This window comes from Branchiostoma belcheri, unplaced genomic scaffold (assembly GCF_001625305.1).
Source record: "Branchiostoma belcheri isolate BF01 breed outbred unplaced genomic scaffold, Haploidv18h27 scaffold71, whole genome shotgun sequence".
Lineage (NCBI taxonomy): Eukaryota > Metazoa > Chordata > Leptocardii > Amphioxiformes > Branchiostomatidae > Branchiostoma > Branchiostoma belcheri.
Genome location: NW_017804365.1, coordinates 686,051 through 701,032, shown reverse-complemented (window position 1 = coordinate 701,032; position 14,982 = coordinate 686,051). Strand labels below are relative to the sequence as shown.

At 40.6% G+C, this 14,982-nt stretch overlaps 2 protein-coding genes across 15 annotated transcripts in view; one reads left to right on the top strand and one right to left on the bottom strand.

Annotated features, from left to right (window-relative positions):
• Positions 1–4,724, bottom strand: part of LOC109484945 (girdin-like) — a 72,595-nt gene extending 67,871 nt beyond the window's left edge. For 5 of the 13 annotated variants that reach the window (XM_019788308.1, XM_019788309.1, XM_019788311.1 and 2 more), the window contains exons 1-2: positions 4,121–4,722; positions 3,696–3,778 (exon numbers count right to left, since the gene is read on the bottom strand). In XM_019788308.1, coding sequence (XP_019643867.1) covers positions 3,696–3,778; positions 4,121–4,186 — 149 coding nt within the window. In that variant the 5' untranslated portion in view covers positions 4,187–4,722. Of the gene's footprint in view, positions 1–3,695; positions 3,779–4,120 lie in introns of all 13 variants that reach the window. The other 8 variants (XM_019788313.1, XM_019788314.1, XM_019788316.1 and 5 more) reach the window with 3 other exon arrangements.
• Positions 4,725–4,964: 240 nt separating this feature from the next.
• LOC109484953 (cilia- and flagella-associated protein 36-like) lies at positions 4,965–14,932 on the top strand. Of its 2 annotated transcripts, XM_019788325.1 has the most exons (10): positions 4,965–5,140; positions 6,525–6,589; positions 7,068–7,178; positions 8,685–8,753; positions 9,255–9,391; positions 9,817–9,961; positions 10,748–10,903; positions 11,651–11,845; positions 13,825–13,971; positions 14,617–14,932. In XM_019788325.1, the coding sequence occupies exons 1-10, from the start codon at positions 5,038–5,040 to the stop codon at positions 14,746–14,748; spliced, it is 1,260 nt and encodes a 419-aa protein (XP_019643884.1). In that variant the 5' UTR covers positions 4,965–5,037; the 3' UTR covers positions 14,749–14,932. The 2 variants fall into 2 exon arrangements, with proteins under 2 accessions (XP_019643884.1, XP_019643885.1); XM_019788326.1 differs by lacking the exon at positions 11,651–11,845 and having other exon boundaries at positions 4,967–5,140.
• Positions 14,933–14,982: the final 50 nt, after the last annotated feature.

The window sequence follows — 14,982 nt, the reverse complement described above, 5'->3', positions numbered from 1 at the left end:
GGGTTCGGGGGGTTCGGAAGAACCCCCCACAAGGCTCAAAGGTCCACTTTTTGGTCCACTTTTTGTGTTAAGGTCCACTTTTTGGTCCACTTTTTATGTAAAGGTCCACTTTTTGGTCCACTTTTTATGTAAAGGTTCAAGATTTTTCTTGAAAAGATGGACTGGAATTGTAGAAAAACTGCTCCGTTTGTCATTGAATAAAAATTTATCTCTGATTTTTTCTTGGAAATCCTCTCAAAAATGCACAAAATGCCATTTTAGAAGGTTCATTTTTTCAAAATCTTCCCGGACCCCCCTAGGAACCTCGCGCCTTTGGTGCTCGCCTCGCGCCTACGGCACTCGAGGTCCCCTCAGGCAGTGGGAAGAACCCCCCCCATTCAAAATCCTGGCTACGGGCATGTACTGGCATGTAGTATAGTATCAGAGGGGTGTATGTAGATTAGATAATTTACCTGTATACAAATGTGTTCCAAGTGCATGTGTATAACAGCGTGTTTTAATTTGTAGTAAGTTTGTGACAATTTGTATATCGTTTTTCGCTTTCAGTGTAAAATACACAATTCCATGTGTAGAAACTTAGGAAAGCAAAGTCGCTTCTGTGTGAAAACACATTTTCAGGATTCCGATTGGCCAGCATAAACAAATAAAACTAGATACTTTCGCTTCAAATTTTGGCAGTTACAATATACTTTCATTTGTACTAGTAAGTCACAACATTTTCTGTGCAACATAAACAATTATCACTAAAAATTTCTGTTATAAGTCTGATCATGATGTACTGTAAGCAAACATAAGTTTAGCAGAATTTGAACAGCAACATATCTTGAATTTCAAAATGGAAGACCTAGTAGTAGTAGTACTAGTAGTAGTATGCCCATATTACCAGTAGCATCAAATGAGCCAAAATGCTTTTTACTTTTAGCGGATGCTAGTAACACCAACCCATCTGACTACCAATACTAACATTAGCAGTTGTATGAATATTTGTAGTGTTTTATGCATGTCTCAATTATCATATCCTCTTCCTAACGAATTCATCAAGCAATCCCCAAAGACACGTCCTAACCCTTAGACCCTGTTCATACCAGACTTACATTTAGCGGTTTCAACCGGTTTTTCAAAAACCCGGCTAAAACCCTTAGCGTTCATACCAGACTTTTGATAACCGGTTTTGAAAAAATCCTGTCCAGTGAATATCCAATTAATCGGCCATGACTGCAGTTTGAATAACCGTTCCTCCCGCTCTTCCGATTGTTGTCCCTGGCCTTCTTGCTTGTATGCCGTCTTCAGTTTTTTTTTTACCTTACTACGGCACTGATCCTTTATCTTCAAGAAATCAGCCTCCTCCAACATTTTTGTTTCGGTAGAGCCCTCGACGCCCCCCCCCCCCAGCTTTTTTTCGAATTCGGCGACTCCTGCTCTCCATACCTAAGTATCAGGAGCGTCTCGTCCGCCGACCAGGTTGCATATGCTGATTCCATCGCAAAATGAATAGAAACCATGGAAAAACAGTGGAAACGAACTCAAGTTGGTCAAAACAACGCGATCAAAAAAGCTTGGAGGTCGCACACGGTCAGGATGCTGACCCCGTGACCCCGGAATTATGACGCAAAAACCGGTTCAATAAACCCTTAGCGTTCAGACCAGGTTTTTCGGTGGAAAAACCTCTCAAAAACCCCTCAAAAACCACCTCCCGAGGTGGTTTTTCAAAATCGGATTTAAACCCCTAAAAAACCGGTTAATTTGCGTTCACATCAGGTTAAATAAAAACCGGTTTTTGAAAAACCGGTTGAAACCGCTAAATATAAGTCTGGTATGAACAGGGTCTTAGGCAGTGGTCTCTGACATAAACGTCGCTGCGTTATTGGCGTTTACTTTTTTAGACCTAAAGGAAAAAGGTTGACGCTGTTTTTATGGAGTGTGTCCTACTACCCTGCGAGGGTATGGCAAACTTGTAAGAAGCCATGGTCAGAATGTCTGTGTGCATGCTCGGCATGCCAAGGTTTAGGCTGGACAAGCAAGCAGACTAGCCTCCATAGCAGGCTTATAGAACTGGGGGTTTGGTGGTCTTTGGCTGTTTTCTGATTAGCCCAACAGGGGTAATTCAACCAGGCCGGCTATGTTGTCTATATGCAATCAGAAAATAGCACATAAAAGCTCCCAAAGACCATGAAGACCCCCAAACCCCCAGTTTTTGGCATGCTATGGAGGCTAAAGCAGACAGGGTTTTCCCCACATGCATCTCACAAATGGTAGTCTGTGTTGCCATCCCATGGGAGTGCCAAAACCTCATTTAGCATTCCTGTTATGGCTTCTCTGTTGGTGGCAGAGAATTATGATTTACGAAATTGCAATTTGCATTTAATTCCCAGGTTCAAATGAAGTGGGCCCACATCTAGTTGGTGTAAATGTGCATTACAAACATGAACAGTAAATATGGTTTTGCTGACTGTCTACAGTTAGTCTACATAGATTGTTGCCCTACAGACAATTTCAGATAATAACAAGACACCACGTGGTATTATCAAATACCACCATGTGAAAAACACCTCATCAGGAACAGACAACAAAAACAAACAGCTCCAAAATTTGACAATTTTAAAGAGAATCTCTCATTATTTGTCTTTGCAAAACAAAAGGGCTACTGAAACAAGAAACCCTACAACAGACACCAAACAGCTGTTAAAAAATACGACTACTTCGCAACTAGGAGTGAAAATTGTCAAGTACGGCTTCAATGGCAAATGTAAATAGCGCCCGTCCGAAACGCTGTCAAAGTTGTTTTACCACATTAACACATTGGTCTGACAGGCATAACGCACTGACAATGCGTCTGAACAATTTTCCGCACGTTACGAGTGCTTAATTAGATCAATCTAATATAGTGAAAAATCCAACCTCTAGCCGGTTGTATCCCTAACCTGGATGTCAGTTTTCTAGACAGTTGGTGTAAATTCTGCAGCTTTTATGAATAATGCACAGAATGATGTAGCCAGGCAAAAATGTGTCTGACCGTGGCCATGTATTATATGCGGGCGGCAGACTTTATATACTTTATGGGAGGGAATGTCATGAGCACAGGTGTGCCAAGGTGTTTACAGGTCACACGTGTCACAATACCTCGTCTCAAATTACGCACGCCTTTGTCGCACTACATACTTCTCGTCAGTCTCCCTTTCTTGTCTTTTTTTTTTGTAAAGCTGCACTGTGGACTCTTTCTGGAACAAATTAAACTTCCCTAGTATTGGAAAGAAAAGGGGTCGCTTTGTGGAGAATTTCGAAACTTCCTGTCAGCTGTTTGCTGGTGTGACACAAAGGATTTAAAACACGTTTCCTATACGCTGTAAGTTTTTCCACCTGTGCTGATGACAATAGTGATGACCTCAAGCCTTAAGGGCCAGACCTGAGTTTCCGTTACCCACCTCGGGAAAGACGTGTACATCTTTCTGTGTCATGTCTTCGAACTAAGTGACTGCAATTTTATCTTAGGCTGCGCTCTTAACAATGGGTTTTAACTTTGCAGCCACGTTTACGCCTAAATAAACGCTTTAGAATTTTCCCAGATGATGTCATTGAATTACAGATCGTGTAACAAAGGGGTTAGAATTTAACCGTCGGAAGCCAGTACAAGCATATAGGTGTATCTAAAAATATACAATGACAGAGACAGGAAAAGACAGAGACAAAATACGTACATTTGGAGCATCATTTCGTTGAGGAATGTTCCTTCCACCAAGTTTGTAAACTCCACCTTAGAACCAGGGCTGAAGGTCTTGGCCTGTATAACAAGGACAGGGAACACAGTTTTGTGGAATCAGCTGTATGACAACAACAACACTCACATGTATGTGTGAGGTCTGCTGTGGAACAACATGCATTATCACAGTGTACAAACTATTTTACTGAAGCCAGGGTTTGAATAAACATGAGTTTTACAGCTAGGGTTTATGATTCTAATTTTGCGAGGGTTTTAAACTGTTTCCAAGGATTTGTTACAACTACACAGCTCGCAACATTTAGTTGCTAGTTTTATGATCAGAAGAAAGCATTTCAACGACCTATTATTAAGCAATTGCCCTGTCTCTAGCCTTAATCAACATACCAGAGAGCCAGGACTTACCCAGACCACCAAGGGACTGTCCATAAAGGCCTCCATGGGAGAGATGTCTGCATCCTCCTCGGCCATGTTGTGTCCCCTGTCCCGACAAAAATCGGACTAAACTCTGGCTCCTTTCGCCACGTTATGCAGGGCGGCAGGGAGGGCGCTCTCAGCTCATTTTACACGACAAAACACGCTGGTAGTCCTCCTGAGATCCTGCACGACACAGAACGTTGCAAAACGGAAGGATGGACACTTGTTTTCGGCAGTTGTGCAGTTGTTGTTGGCACTATGTACACACACACACGACTCCCGTCCGACTAAGGTGTTCCGGTCTGCCCGTACATCGGACTCTCTACTCGTCTCCGGTACCGCACGAATCCGCCCGTAACTCCGGTAAACAAGCAATCCTGGGGAAAACGCGATCCACTCTCGACGACAGACACTCCTACCTACGGTTTACCTCTCCTGGACGTCCCCCAGCCGACTAGAAACTGATAAAAAGAAAGTTGGAAAGGAAGGCTCGCAGCGGTTCACCTCCAACCCAAAAATTCAAAGCCCAGTTCACAATCTGAACGGTGTGCCAGGCTAAAATTACCTGACCAATCACAGCGCGTCATTAGCGGAGGGATATCCACAGGCCGCAGCACTGTTTGTTCGGTTACCAGGCACGTCCAGGATATTGTACAGTAGAAAAGTAGTTCTGCGCTTTAAAATCCATATAATCAGACATTCCGGGGCGTTCCAAAGGTTACCATACATCCTATCTAAATATATGGGTTCACAATTTATATCACTTTAATGTATTGGCGCAAAAGTGCAAACAGTAGCCAAAATGTTTGATGGCGTTTGTATCCGCTAGGCGGCGCTACTGCACAAGGAAACACTCAGCTGCCCTGTGTCCGGAAATTGGCGTTTGTATTTGTCAAAAAAGCATCATGGCGACATCGGAGAACTGGGTCTTGGACAGCGTTGTTCAGTTCCTGCGCAGTCCCACCTGGACGGTTCCCGTTATGAATTTCATAGAAGAGAACTGTTTAGGTGAGATTCTCATACTGTCAACTACAGGCGTCTTAAATTGTCTCAAAAAGCCCGTGTGGTGTTTTTGACCAGTTAAGGTTATGATAGTCAGAACAGGTGTTTTGGGGAGGGGTATGGTTGTCTGTTCTGTCTACTCATCCTGACATGTAACAAGTTAGTAGTCGTGACACAGACACATGAGTCAGATTGGGTGAGTTCACGTGCCTTCAGGAAAGGTGATCTCACCTGTTTATGTTTTCTATATCTTCATGGAAACCTGCTGAGATGATGTAATGCCTATTTCCTCCTATTACTAGTAAGCACACCTATAAACAGTTCCCTTTAAGCTGTTGAGTGTTTCCAAGGTTAAAATATACCTTGTGAATTTCTAGTTTTCACTTTAAAATTTCACAAGAAAGTTTTGGGAATACAGTCATAAAGTTTATTAAAATGTTGCATTTGATATTATAATATTACCTCAAAAATCATTTCAGGATTGTAGGATAGAATAAAGAAAATAATTTGTTGTGGTTTTGCTTAATTATCCAATTTACTTACTTTTAATAGATATATTTGTGCTCATCGAAGCAGAAACACCCCTTATGTTATGGTACAAGTTACTGCAACATGCTCACAGGCAATAATTAAATGCCATATACTGTACTGTTTTTTTTCACGGTTACTTTTATATTCACGTTTTTCGGGGTCACTTCTTTACCGCGAACTTCAGGAAATAGGAGCAACAATGTGGTCTGCTAGGGATTGGAACCCAGAACCTTTAGTCCACCTACCACCATTGTTGTGGTTAGACTGGGAGTCAGTTTTCTTGATCCTGTATTACACAGATGTCCTATGTACAACTGGGCAATTTTAACCGATAATAACCGCATCAAAAATTTATAACATGACCGTAGCAATGACAGATAATTGTCTTTCCAGACATGACACTGGGACTGGGACAGGTGGTTCTATTCATTATGTTCACCTGATATATTCACTTTATACTGGCAGATGTTTTTCTATTATACTTTATAGAACTTTAAAGGTATTGTTTCGATACAAACTACATGCACATGTATATGCATCTTTCTGAGCAAACCCACAGAACTTCTTCTTATAATTTAGTGAGACTTAAGTACTAGACATTCAATCATAATTTGTAGCCCATGGCCATATTTCTCTTTTGAAAGTTTAAATTAGAATTAATTTCACTTACTACCCCTTTCAGTTAATGTTCTTAACTACTTTTAAAGGTGATAGAAGTATCTAAATTATAAGCTATCAAATCAGCTTGTTTCAATCCAAATCAATGTCTGTCATCATTGAGAGACATCGGTGCTTTTAAGTTCCAGAGATTCTTTTTAGGATGTGTGAAGATGTGACTGACAATCCTTTTCTTATGCAGTTTTTGACAATGATGAGGAAAACAAGTTGGAATACACGGAGGCTCACAACCAGTACAAGGGCATGGTAGGTAATATTTACCAAAAACTGAAAACAAAATTTTAAGTAACTTACAAGTTTGAAAACTGCAAAACATGAAATGTTTGAGGTGGTTTTATTTTCACAGTTTTGTGGTGTCCTCTTAACGCGAAATCGTCACACTGCAAACATGTGTCTTGTATTTCTATTGTACTACAAAATTGTTTCAACTGGGAATGTCAAACACTGCCCAAAAACCCACCTTTTCCCTCATATCACAAAATAAAAGCATGTGAATTTCAAAGTAAATGCATTTAATAGTATTCATTACATTAACGTTTTAGAAAGCCTGATAATATTCATACCAGTATTGCTGAGTCTTCAAATATCTGCAGAGCTCTAATTTTACCTCCACTAACCTGCAAATACATGGTGGTTTTTGAGCCCTATATAGTAATGCTAATGTTTTGTAAACAATCCAAGAGAGACATGTTGACTGACTGTTGAACTTCGTTGTCTGACACAGGTGGAAGCCTTACTGGGAAGTTTCATGGAAGATCTGGGTATCACAGAGGACCAGTTTACAGAAGGCTGCAAGAAAGAACTCCTGTCTGCACAGGCCGGCACTTATCCATTGGTTAGTATTGGCGCTTAGGCCATAGCAAGTCATTTTCATGGATGACATCCACATACAAAGTGATTTTTGCGAAAAAAAAAGTAGTTTCCCTCAAGCGATGGTCCACATATTATTAAGAAGAAAATACCATGAAAGGGTTTTGTCCCCCTAGCAGCTTGTTCTGGAACTGCAGGGGAGTTTCTGGCGAAATCTTTTGAAGCAGATAAGTCCAGAGAGGAACAACCTATTTTCATAATTTTTGGTATGTGTGACTTAGCCTTGAGTGCAGTTATAGAATTTAGTAAGTGTTGAATTAATTTGACATGTAGTGATAGCATGTAGGTTACTATAGTGATACATGTACTAGAGTCACTCTCTGAACTTATATTGTCGATTGCAGGAATAAAGAAAAGATACCAACATTTAAATTCTATGGATCCCTCCAGACTCCAAATCTAATGTGAGAGCGTAAAAAAAATAACTAGATGGAGAAAAAAACAAGAGGTTTAAATGTTCTAAGTAGAGGCCATAAACGTTCAACATTGAATAATAGAGACCATAAACGTTTATGGCCTCTATTAAAAAAATTCATCATAATAAGCCTCTTGTTTTTACCCCATGCAATTGTATGTACAATCAAGTCATGTAGTTTTGTTATGCTCTCGCATTACCCCCCGGCCAGTAGATTAATTTGGTGTCTGTGGGGTATCCGTACAATATACTCGTTGTGGTATTAAGTTTTTTATATATGGTTAACTAGTGTTACTTCTATAACCTCAAATATTCAAGGCCAACTTACACTGTTGTAGTGTCGTCGCTTTAATTTATAAACACTCAAGGCATCGTCAGAGGGGCAGAACTTTCTTTTCAAAATCAGCAAAATCATCCATTCACATTAATCTTACCGGGGGTATGTCATCCATAATATTGACTTGCTTTGGCCCAGATGTTGACTTCAGTTTGCAGTGGAAATACCAGCTGCAAAGGGCAGGCTTACTAGTGGTCTGTGGTCTGGGAAGAAAACCAGAGTTTGCCAAAAGAGTGTCTTTACTCAGTGGATTACTGTGCATGGGAACCAAAGCCTGCTACATTCTCTTTGTGCACCAAGTGGGGTACTTTGTGCTATTAAGGGCTCCATTGTGGCATTGAGCATTTCCTTCCATTGCTCTAGAGCCTTTCATCTTAACGTTTCTGGAATCGGATTTTAACTTCTTGAAGATCAAGTAAGGAAAAACGTCTTAGCTCACCTGAGTGGTGTGACATTAAATGATTAATTTTTAATCTTTATACATTTGTACTTTGTAACGATGATAAATTTCATGATTAAAGATGATTAAAATTTCAAGTATGTTTGTTTTAGCTTTTCAAGACACTGCGAGTATGTACATTCAGTATTACTAGTCTACTGATATGCAGTGACTGAAATGTTTCGAAATCTCTTTTTTCCATCTATTGCAAAATAAAACCATTGCAAAAATTAATTTTACAACTTGCTATTAATAGCTAACATGTCTGGTGTTCCCCCAGGGTCTGTTTCAACAGCTTTGGGCAGCTGACAACTTTCTGACCTTCAAAGCTATGATGGTCCAGACAAGGGTGAGTCTATCCCATCATATGTTTTTTTTCCTGCTATCATATCATATAATTTTATTATTAGTTCTTACGTGTAATTTAGCCCAACTGGGAAAGATATGATTGATGCATCATTCTTAATGATTGTGTCAAAGAAGGAAAACTCACAGGTTTTTTGCTCAGTTACTTCTTCTTCTTCTCCAAACACATAAGGTCAATGACCTGAGCCAGACGTCTGTCACCATGGTAACTGATGCTGTGGCAGACACCCCATGGTGTCGGGTTACATTATGTAGCAAGTTGCAGGACAGAGTTGGACTTGTGTCACCATATACATGTGATATGAATGTGTTTGAGTAAGAATAAGCAGAGCAGTAGTTTCTTTTTTTGGCTAGACCATGTGAAGGTGAAGATAATAAATTTTGCTTTGCAGATGTTACCTTCTAGTTTGTATATCTGACCAGTCAAGGGTTGTGAATGTTGTTTGGAGCTGATGCACTGAAAATGTTTGTGCCCTGTTCTCAGGTTGAGCTGGAGCTTCAGGCTCTACACATGTTGAAAAGCCAGAACGGGCTGGCTCCAGACGAACACCCCAAGGTTAGAGAAGCCGCGGGGGGTCCTGAGGAAGATGATGAAGAGGCAATACTGCAAGAGGTGCTCAGGTTGGTAACACTTGTTTCTTTGCGTATCAAAAAGCAAATATAGTAGGTCAGAAGAAAAAGACGTCGATAAGCCGGTTCACAGTCTGTGCTTCACGTTCACAAGGTTAAAAGTGAAGGCGCCTAACTTGTAAACAGTTCTTGTCTACATCATTCTTGATATCATCTCCAAAATGTGTTTGTTTTTTAAATCAACTTTGAATTATTTTCCACAATGTATCACACCTACAGTTTGAATCATGAACCTCATGCTTATTGGTCTCTGATAAAATTAGGAACAAAGCATTCACAATGTGTTACTTTTGTGGACAACTTTAAGTCTCTTGCTGAGTGGTAATTTCTAATGATATCTTAAGTGTACCTGTGGACATGCAGAAAACCATGATATTTAGTTTGAACAGTTTCTTTACTTCTGCCTTTTTCCTCAGGAAATCCAAGGAAGAGTATGAGGCCCAACAGAAGGGCAAGAAATCCAAGCCTACTTCAGACATAGAGAGAGTCATGCAGGAGTCTAAAGATGAGCTGGCTCGCATGGAGGAACTTCTCAAAAAGGAGAGGGAAATGTTAGAACAAGTAGGTACAAAACATACATTGTACTTCAGAAAATCTGAGCTTTCCATTTTTATGTTTACCTTTGCAAATTGAAAACATATTGTTTTTGCTGTTTTTCCTTCTTCTTGAAACAATAAAGGTCAATGACCTGGACCAGGCAGCTGTCACCATGGTAACTGGTGCTGTAGCAGACACCTTGTGGTGTTGGGTTACATTATGTAGCAAGTTGCAGGACACAATTTGAGGGGCTGGTCACCTCATATTTAAAACATTCATAAAAGAAGTTGTCTGAATGGTAATTCCAGCATCCAATGAGATGATAATTATGGATGATAGGGGAAGCTGAAAAGTTATGAATTTTATGATTTATGTCTTCAAGTACATGTACTTACTATTATGTTCTCATGACCCTCCAAAAAGGTAAAAGAATACCATGGCAGCTGTAAGACTGTCCTATTTAATTATCCATCCTTTCAGACTGCCCTGAATTCCCTACATACTGCACACAGGTCATCAGTGGCGAAAAGTAGTGAATGCTACTTTAAATGTCTGACAATTTTCAAAATCTATCCAGCTGATTGAGTAACAGTTTTCCTGACACGTTGGTGAGGGTTAGACATCCAGGTAATAAGATACGCCAAAAAGCAGTTACTCGGGCTACTGGATATGATTTTCGAAACGGTCAGACGTTTCAGATAGCATCCAAGTTTTCCTGACAGTGTGAACATTGCTTGGATGTCTATAACCTTGAACATCTATACGTAGTGATGAGGAGAAATGTTAAATTGTGTGCTTTTTCTTCCCCAGGCTATGAAGTTGTCTCTGGAATGTATGCCCAAAGTCGATGGTGAAGAAGAGAAAGCTGCACCTCAGGGAAAGCCTGCTGCAGTTGTAGCACCAGCCTCCGCACCCAAAAAAGAAGCGGCCAAAGTCAGCACTCCTGCAAAACAGTCCTCATTATCCGTAAGTCCTCGAGTATATGGGTGGTATTATAAGGTAGCATCTGAATCTTGTGATGTTTGTCAAAAGAGTCATAATGTTGCTGGCTTGGGAGTATTGTTTCAACTGAATCATATCACATTGTCTGTACAAGTGCTGTGTACTGCCTTGTCAGTGTGCAAGCCTGGAAAGGCTTAGCATACATGTAAACTGGTTTGGATTATATGTGATTCTATATGTGTCATCTATCTACTACTGCACAACAACTCTTTAGGCCTAGGAAAAAATGTTGTGTTTCCGGTATGATCCTGAATGACCCTTGCAACCAACCAGACCATAGCCTTTTTCCATTTAATTTTCATCCTGATACATGTATCTAGATTTCAAACCCATTCTTACTCATTTTACTCATTTTCATAGCTATTTTTTTTAAATTTTTATTGAGTAGATCAGGTAATATATTTTTTCTCTTCCTTACAAGCAGCCCTGGTCTGGATGCATTTCACTTTACATTGTTATAAACTGTATTAAATTTTTATGTAAAATTAAATTTTTTTTTTTTAATCTCAATACAACACTTAAGGCAAAGCCCTAACTAGAGCATCCTACACATGGCTACCGGTACTTCAACCAAATTTTTCTAAAAAGGGGAAAAAAGGGAATATCTACCTACAGACCCTATCTTTTGGGGGACTGTCAACGGAAACACACCATTTTTTCCTCAGGTCTTACTGTTTGTGTCACAGAGCTCGTCTTTCTGTTTACAACTAGGATCTCCCTACAGCACGAGTAGCACCCGTCCGTCCCCAGAAACCACAGTCCCCACCCCCCACACAGTCTCTCAAACCCTCCGCCCCTCCCCCTGGACCTCCCCAGAGAGAGCTGAGTAGTTCAGAGGCAGCTGCCGCTTGGCTAAAGGGAGCGCAGGCAGAGGCAGAGCATACCAGTGACTCAACTGGATCTGCAGTAAGACTTTACCCTGGTTGCCAAACTAGTATCGGGCCGTTAGCCGTTTTCCTCCGGCAGCCGAGAGCCCTTCCCCCACCTATCTAAATTACCGCTACGGAGGAGTTGAGCCCGAGGGGAGTCTGTCCGGCCCTAGAACTGAAAGGGCCAGCCAAACTTCCCCCGGGCTGGTCTCCCCGTAGCGGTAATTTAGACCCGCGGGTGAAGGGCTCTTAGCTGAAGAAGGAAATTGCTAGCGGCCCGAAACGAGTTTGGCATCCAGGGTAGTAAGACTTGGGCTCTGGTCACACTATGGGAGCTGAGCACAGTGTGGAGAAAGTTGGTGCATAGGGATGCATGTAATATTTTCTAAGAGAAAAGAAAGAAAATCTTTTTAGAAATTCTTTAGAGAATTTTTAAAGAAATTTTTAAGAGAAATTTTCTAGAAATTTTTAAAGCAAAAAATTCATATTAAGACCTGTGTTGACAAGAGTTGTTTTCAGGTTTATTTTCTTAAGGAAATTTTTTTAAGAAATTAAAAAAAATTTTTAGGAATTTTTTAGAGAAATTTGCTAGAAATTTCTTAAAACAATTTTTTTTTAGTTTTATGAAAATTTTGTAAAGAACAAGTAGAATGTTAACTTGATACAGATTTAAGTAAGGAGTTTGTGATCGCATCTACGTAGCTACAGTTTATGGTCAATACACAATTCGACAAATTTCAGCGAATAATAAAACCTCTCATGCACTTTCTTTTGCTGTACAGCACATGTTTGTATCGACACTGTGCTTGGTTTGCAAAGTCTGAGCAGAGACAAATGCTACTTAAGATGCTTAGGATTACCAAGAGGGCATTTAGCAATGGTGTACACAAAATAGTAACATTTGTACAATAATAACATAGATTTTACCCAACATAGAGTAGCGTCCCAAAAATCCTTACTAACTACACAGAAAACATAAATGGCTTATGAATTCTTTTGGTGTGCTTTTATTAACATCTATTGACAGAACCTGCCATTGACTTGTAGACTGTAGTATGATGCCATGCTAAGGTTTTAGGGGAGAACAGCTAATTTTATTACAAACTGAACCCAGGCATTTTAAACCCACTGCAAACCACAGTTTTCATGGTAAAGTACACTCAGGTAATTCCTACCCAACCACCACTTCACCTTTTGTCTACACAGCAGACTTTAGCTTGAAAGAGCACATCAGCAGAATGTACTGTGCCTAGGCAAAATCTGGAATGAAATGTGTGTAGCACTTTGGCAGAATGTATCGTTTGAGGTCGTATTCTCATATTAAATTTTACTATATATATTAGAATATTCTGTCTGTAGTTTTCAAATGTAATGTGCCACAAAAGATTGTTATTGAAAGTTATAGAAGGACAAAATTCTGATGCAATGTTGACCAAACTGTGGTTTCACACAGGCGCAGTACGTTCTGCTGGCGTGCTTCTAGAAAGTAATTTGTTGTAGACTAGAATGTCTCACGAGCAGCCCCGCTCCAGTTTGTTACAGTTGGCACTCTGTGTACATGTACAGCACCTTTCATTTTCATGTCTTCACCACTTCTAGAACATTCCAAGTTAGGGGTGGGTATACTGGTTCAGCTATACCTGGTCCGACTCAGAATAACATCAAAGAAAAGAGTAAAAAAAAACTGAATGTCAAAAACCTGTCATGAACGGATTCTTTCTTTGGCACCCAAAAAAAAAAATTTAATATACATGTATTGTACTTTTTTTAATTTATAGACATTTCTACAAGTACATTTGTAATCTGGCCATGAAAAATGCTTGTGCACTGAAATAACTTATCAGGCAAACATAATTTGTTGTGCTGTCCAAAATATGATATAGCACTTCTGTAACTATAGTCTGGATCTGGACTTGAACCTGATCAAACTGAGCCCATACCCACCCCTACTCCCAGTCCTTCTGTGTTCTCTGTTTGACCTTGGATATGACCTCGCCCCCCTCCCCCCTCCCCCAGGCTGCAGGGCCAGGTGATGATGAGCTGAAGAGGAGACAGGAACACCTGCGGCAGCAGAGGGACAAACTCATGGCCATGAAGAAAAAGGAGAGAGAGAAACAGCTGCAGCAGTACAACCAGACTAACAACAGGCCCAAGTCATCCAAGGTGAGCCAGGGCTTGAAATGCATTTTTCTGCATGCCTGCACTCGGTAACATTACCTGCACCAGACAAGTTTTACCTGCACCACTCAGTCAATGCAGCAAACGAAAATCTGCACACACCTACATGCATATATATATAAACCCAGTACATGGATCAGTGCAGGTCAGGTGCAGGTAGACATCAGAAATACCTGCACAGCTCCAATTTTACCTGCACTAACCTGCATATACCCAGTAGATGGACCAGTGCAGGTTAGGTGCAGGTAGACATCAGAAATACCTGCACAGCTCCAATTTTACCTGCACTAACCTGCATATACCCAGTAGATGGACCAGTGCAGGTTAGGTGCAGGTAGACATCAGAAATACCTGCACAGCTCCAATTTTACCTGCACTAACCTGCATAATTATACAGGTGGTGTTTCAAGCCCTGAAAACATGGTGCTACTTTTAAATCATGTTTGTTCAAAATCTATAATTGTTTCCTCAAAACAAGTCACTGGATGTCATTTCCACAACAACATTGTTTTCAGCACTTCAGACAGCCCTTGTTCTTGTAGTGGGGGAGGGGGGTAGTGGTGATAATTTTCTGTTCCAGGTGGGTGTTTGACATGTGCATAATCTGGAGGTGTGGTATTGCCCCTCCAGGTGGCAGAGCAGGTAGCTGCAGGAAAGATGGAGTCAGTCCAGCCGACACCCAGCACAGAGGACAGCAAGAAACTCCAGATGAGGCTGACTCTGGCCGAGAGGCTGAAACAGGAGGTCATCGGGAAGAAGTAGACGTCAACACTTTCACCCCGTCTTGCTTTCACTTTCACCATGCTTATGCCACACCAATATAATTTGTTGGTTCTAGGATTTTTTTCAGAAAAAATATGAAGCGACAGGGGGGGAAAATAAAAAAATAAAACAGGTCTAGGCATCCTATTATAGCTCCAAATGGTACGATAGGAGCCATGAAGTCAACACAAAAGGCTGGGTTAATATTTAAACAATGAATTGTGAACTTTTAAT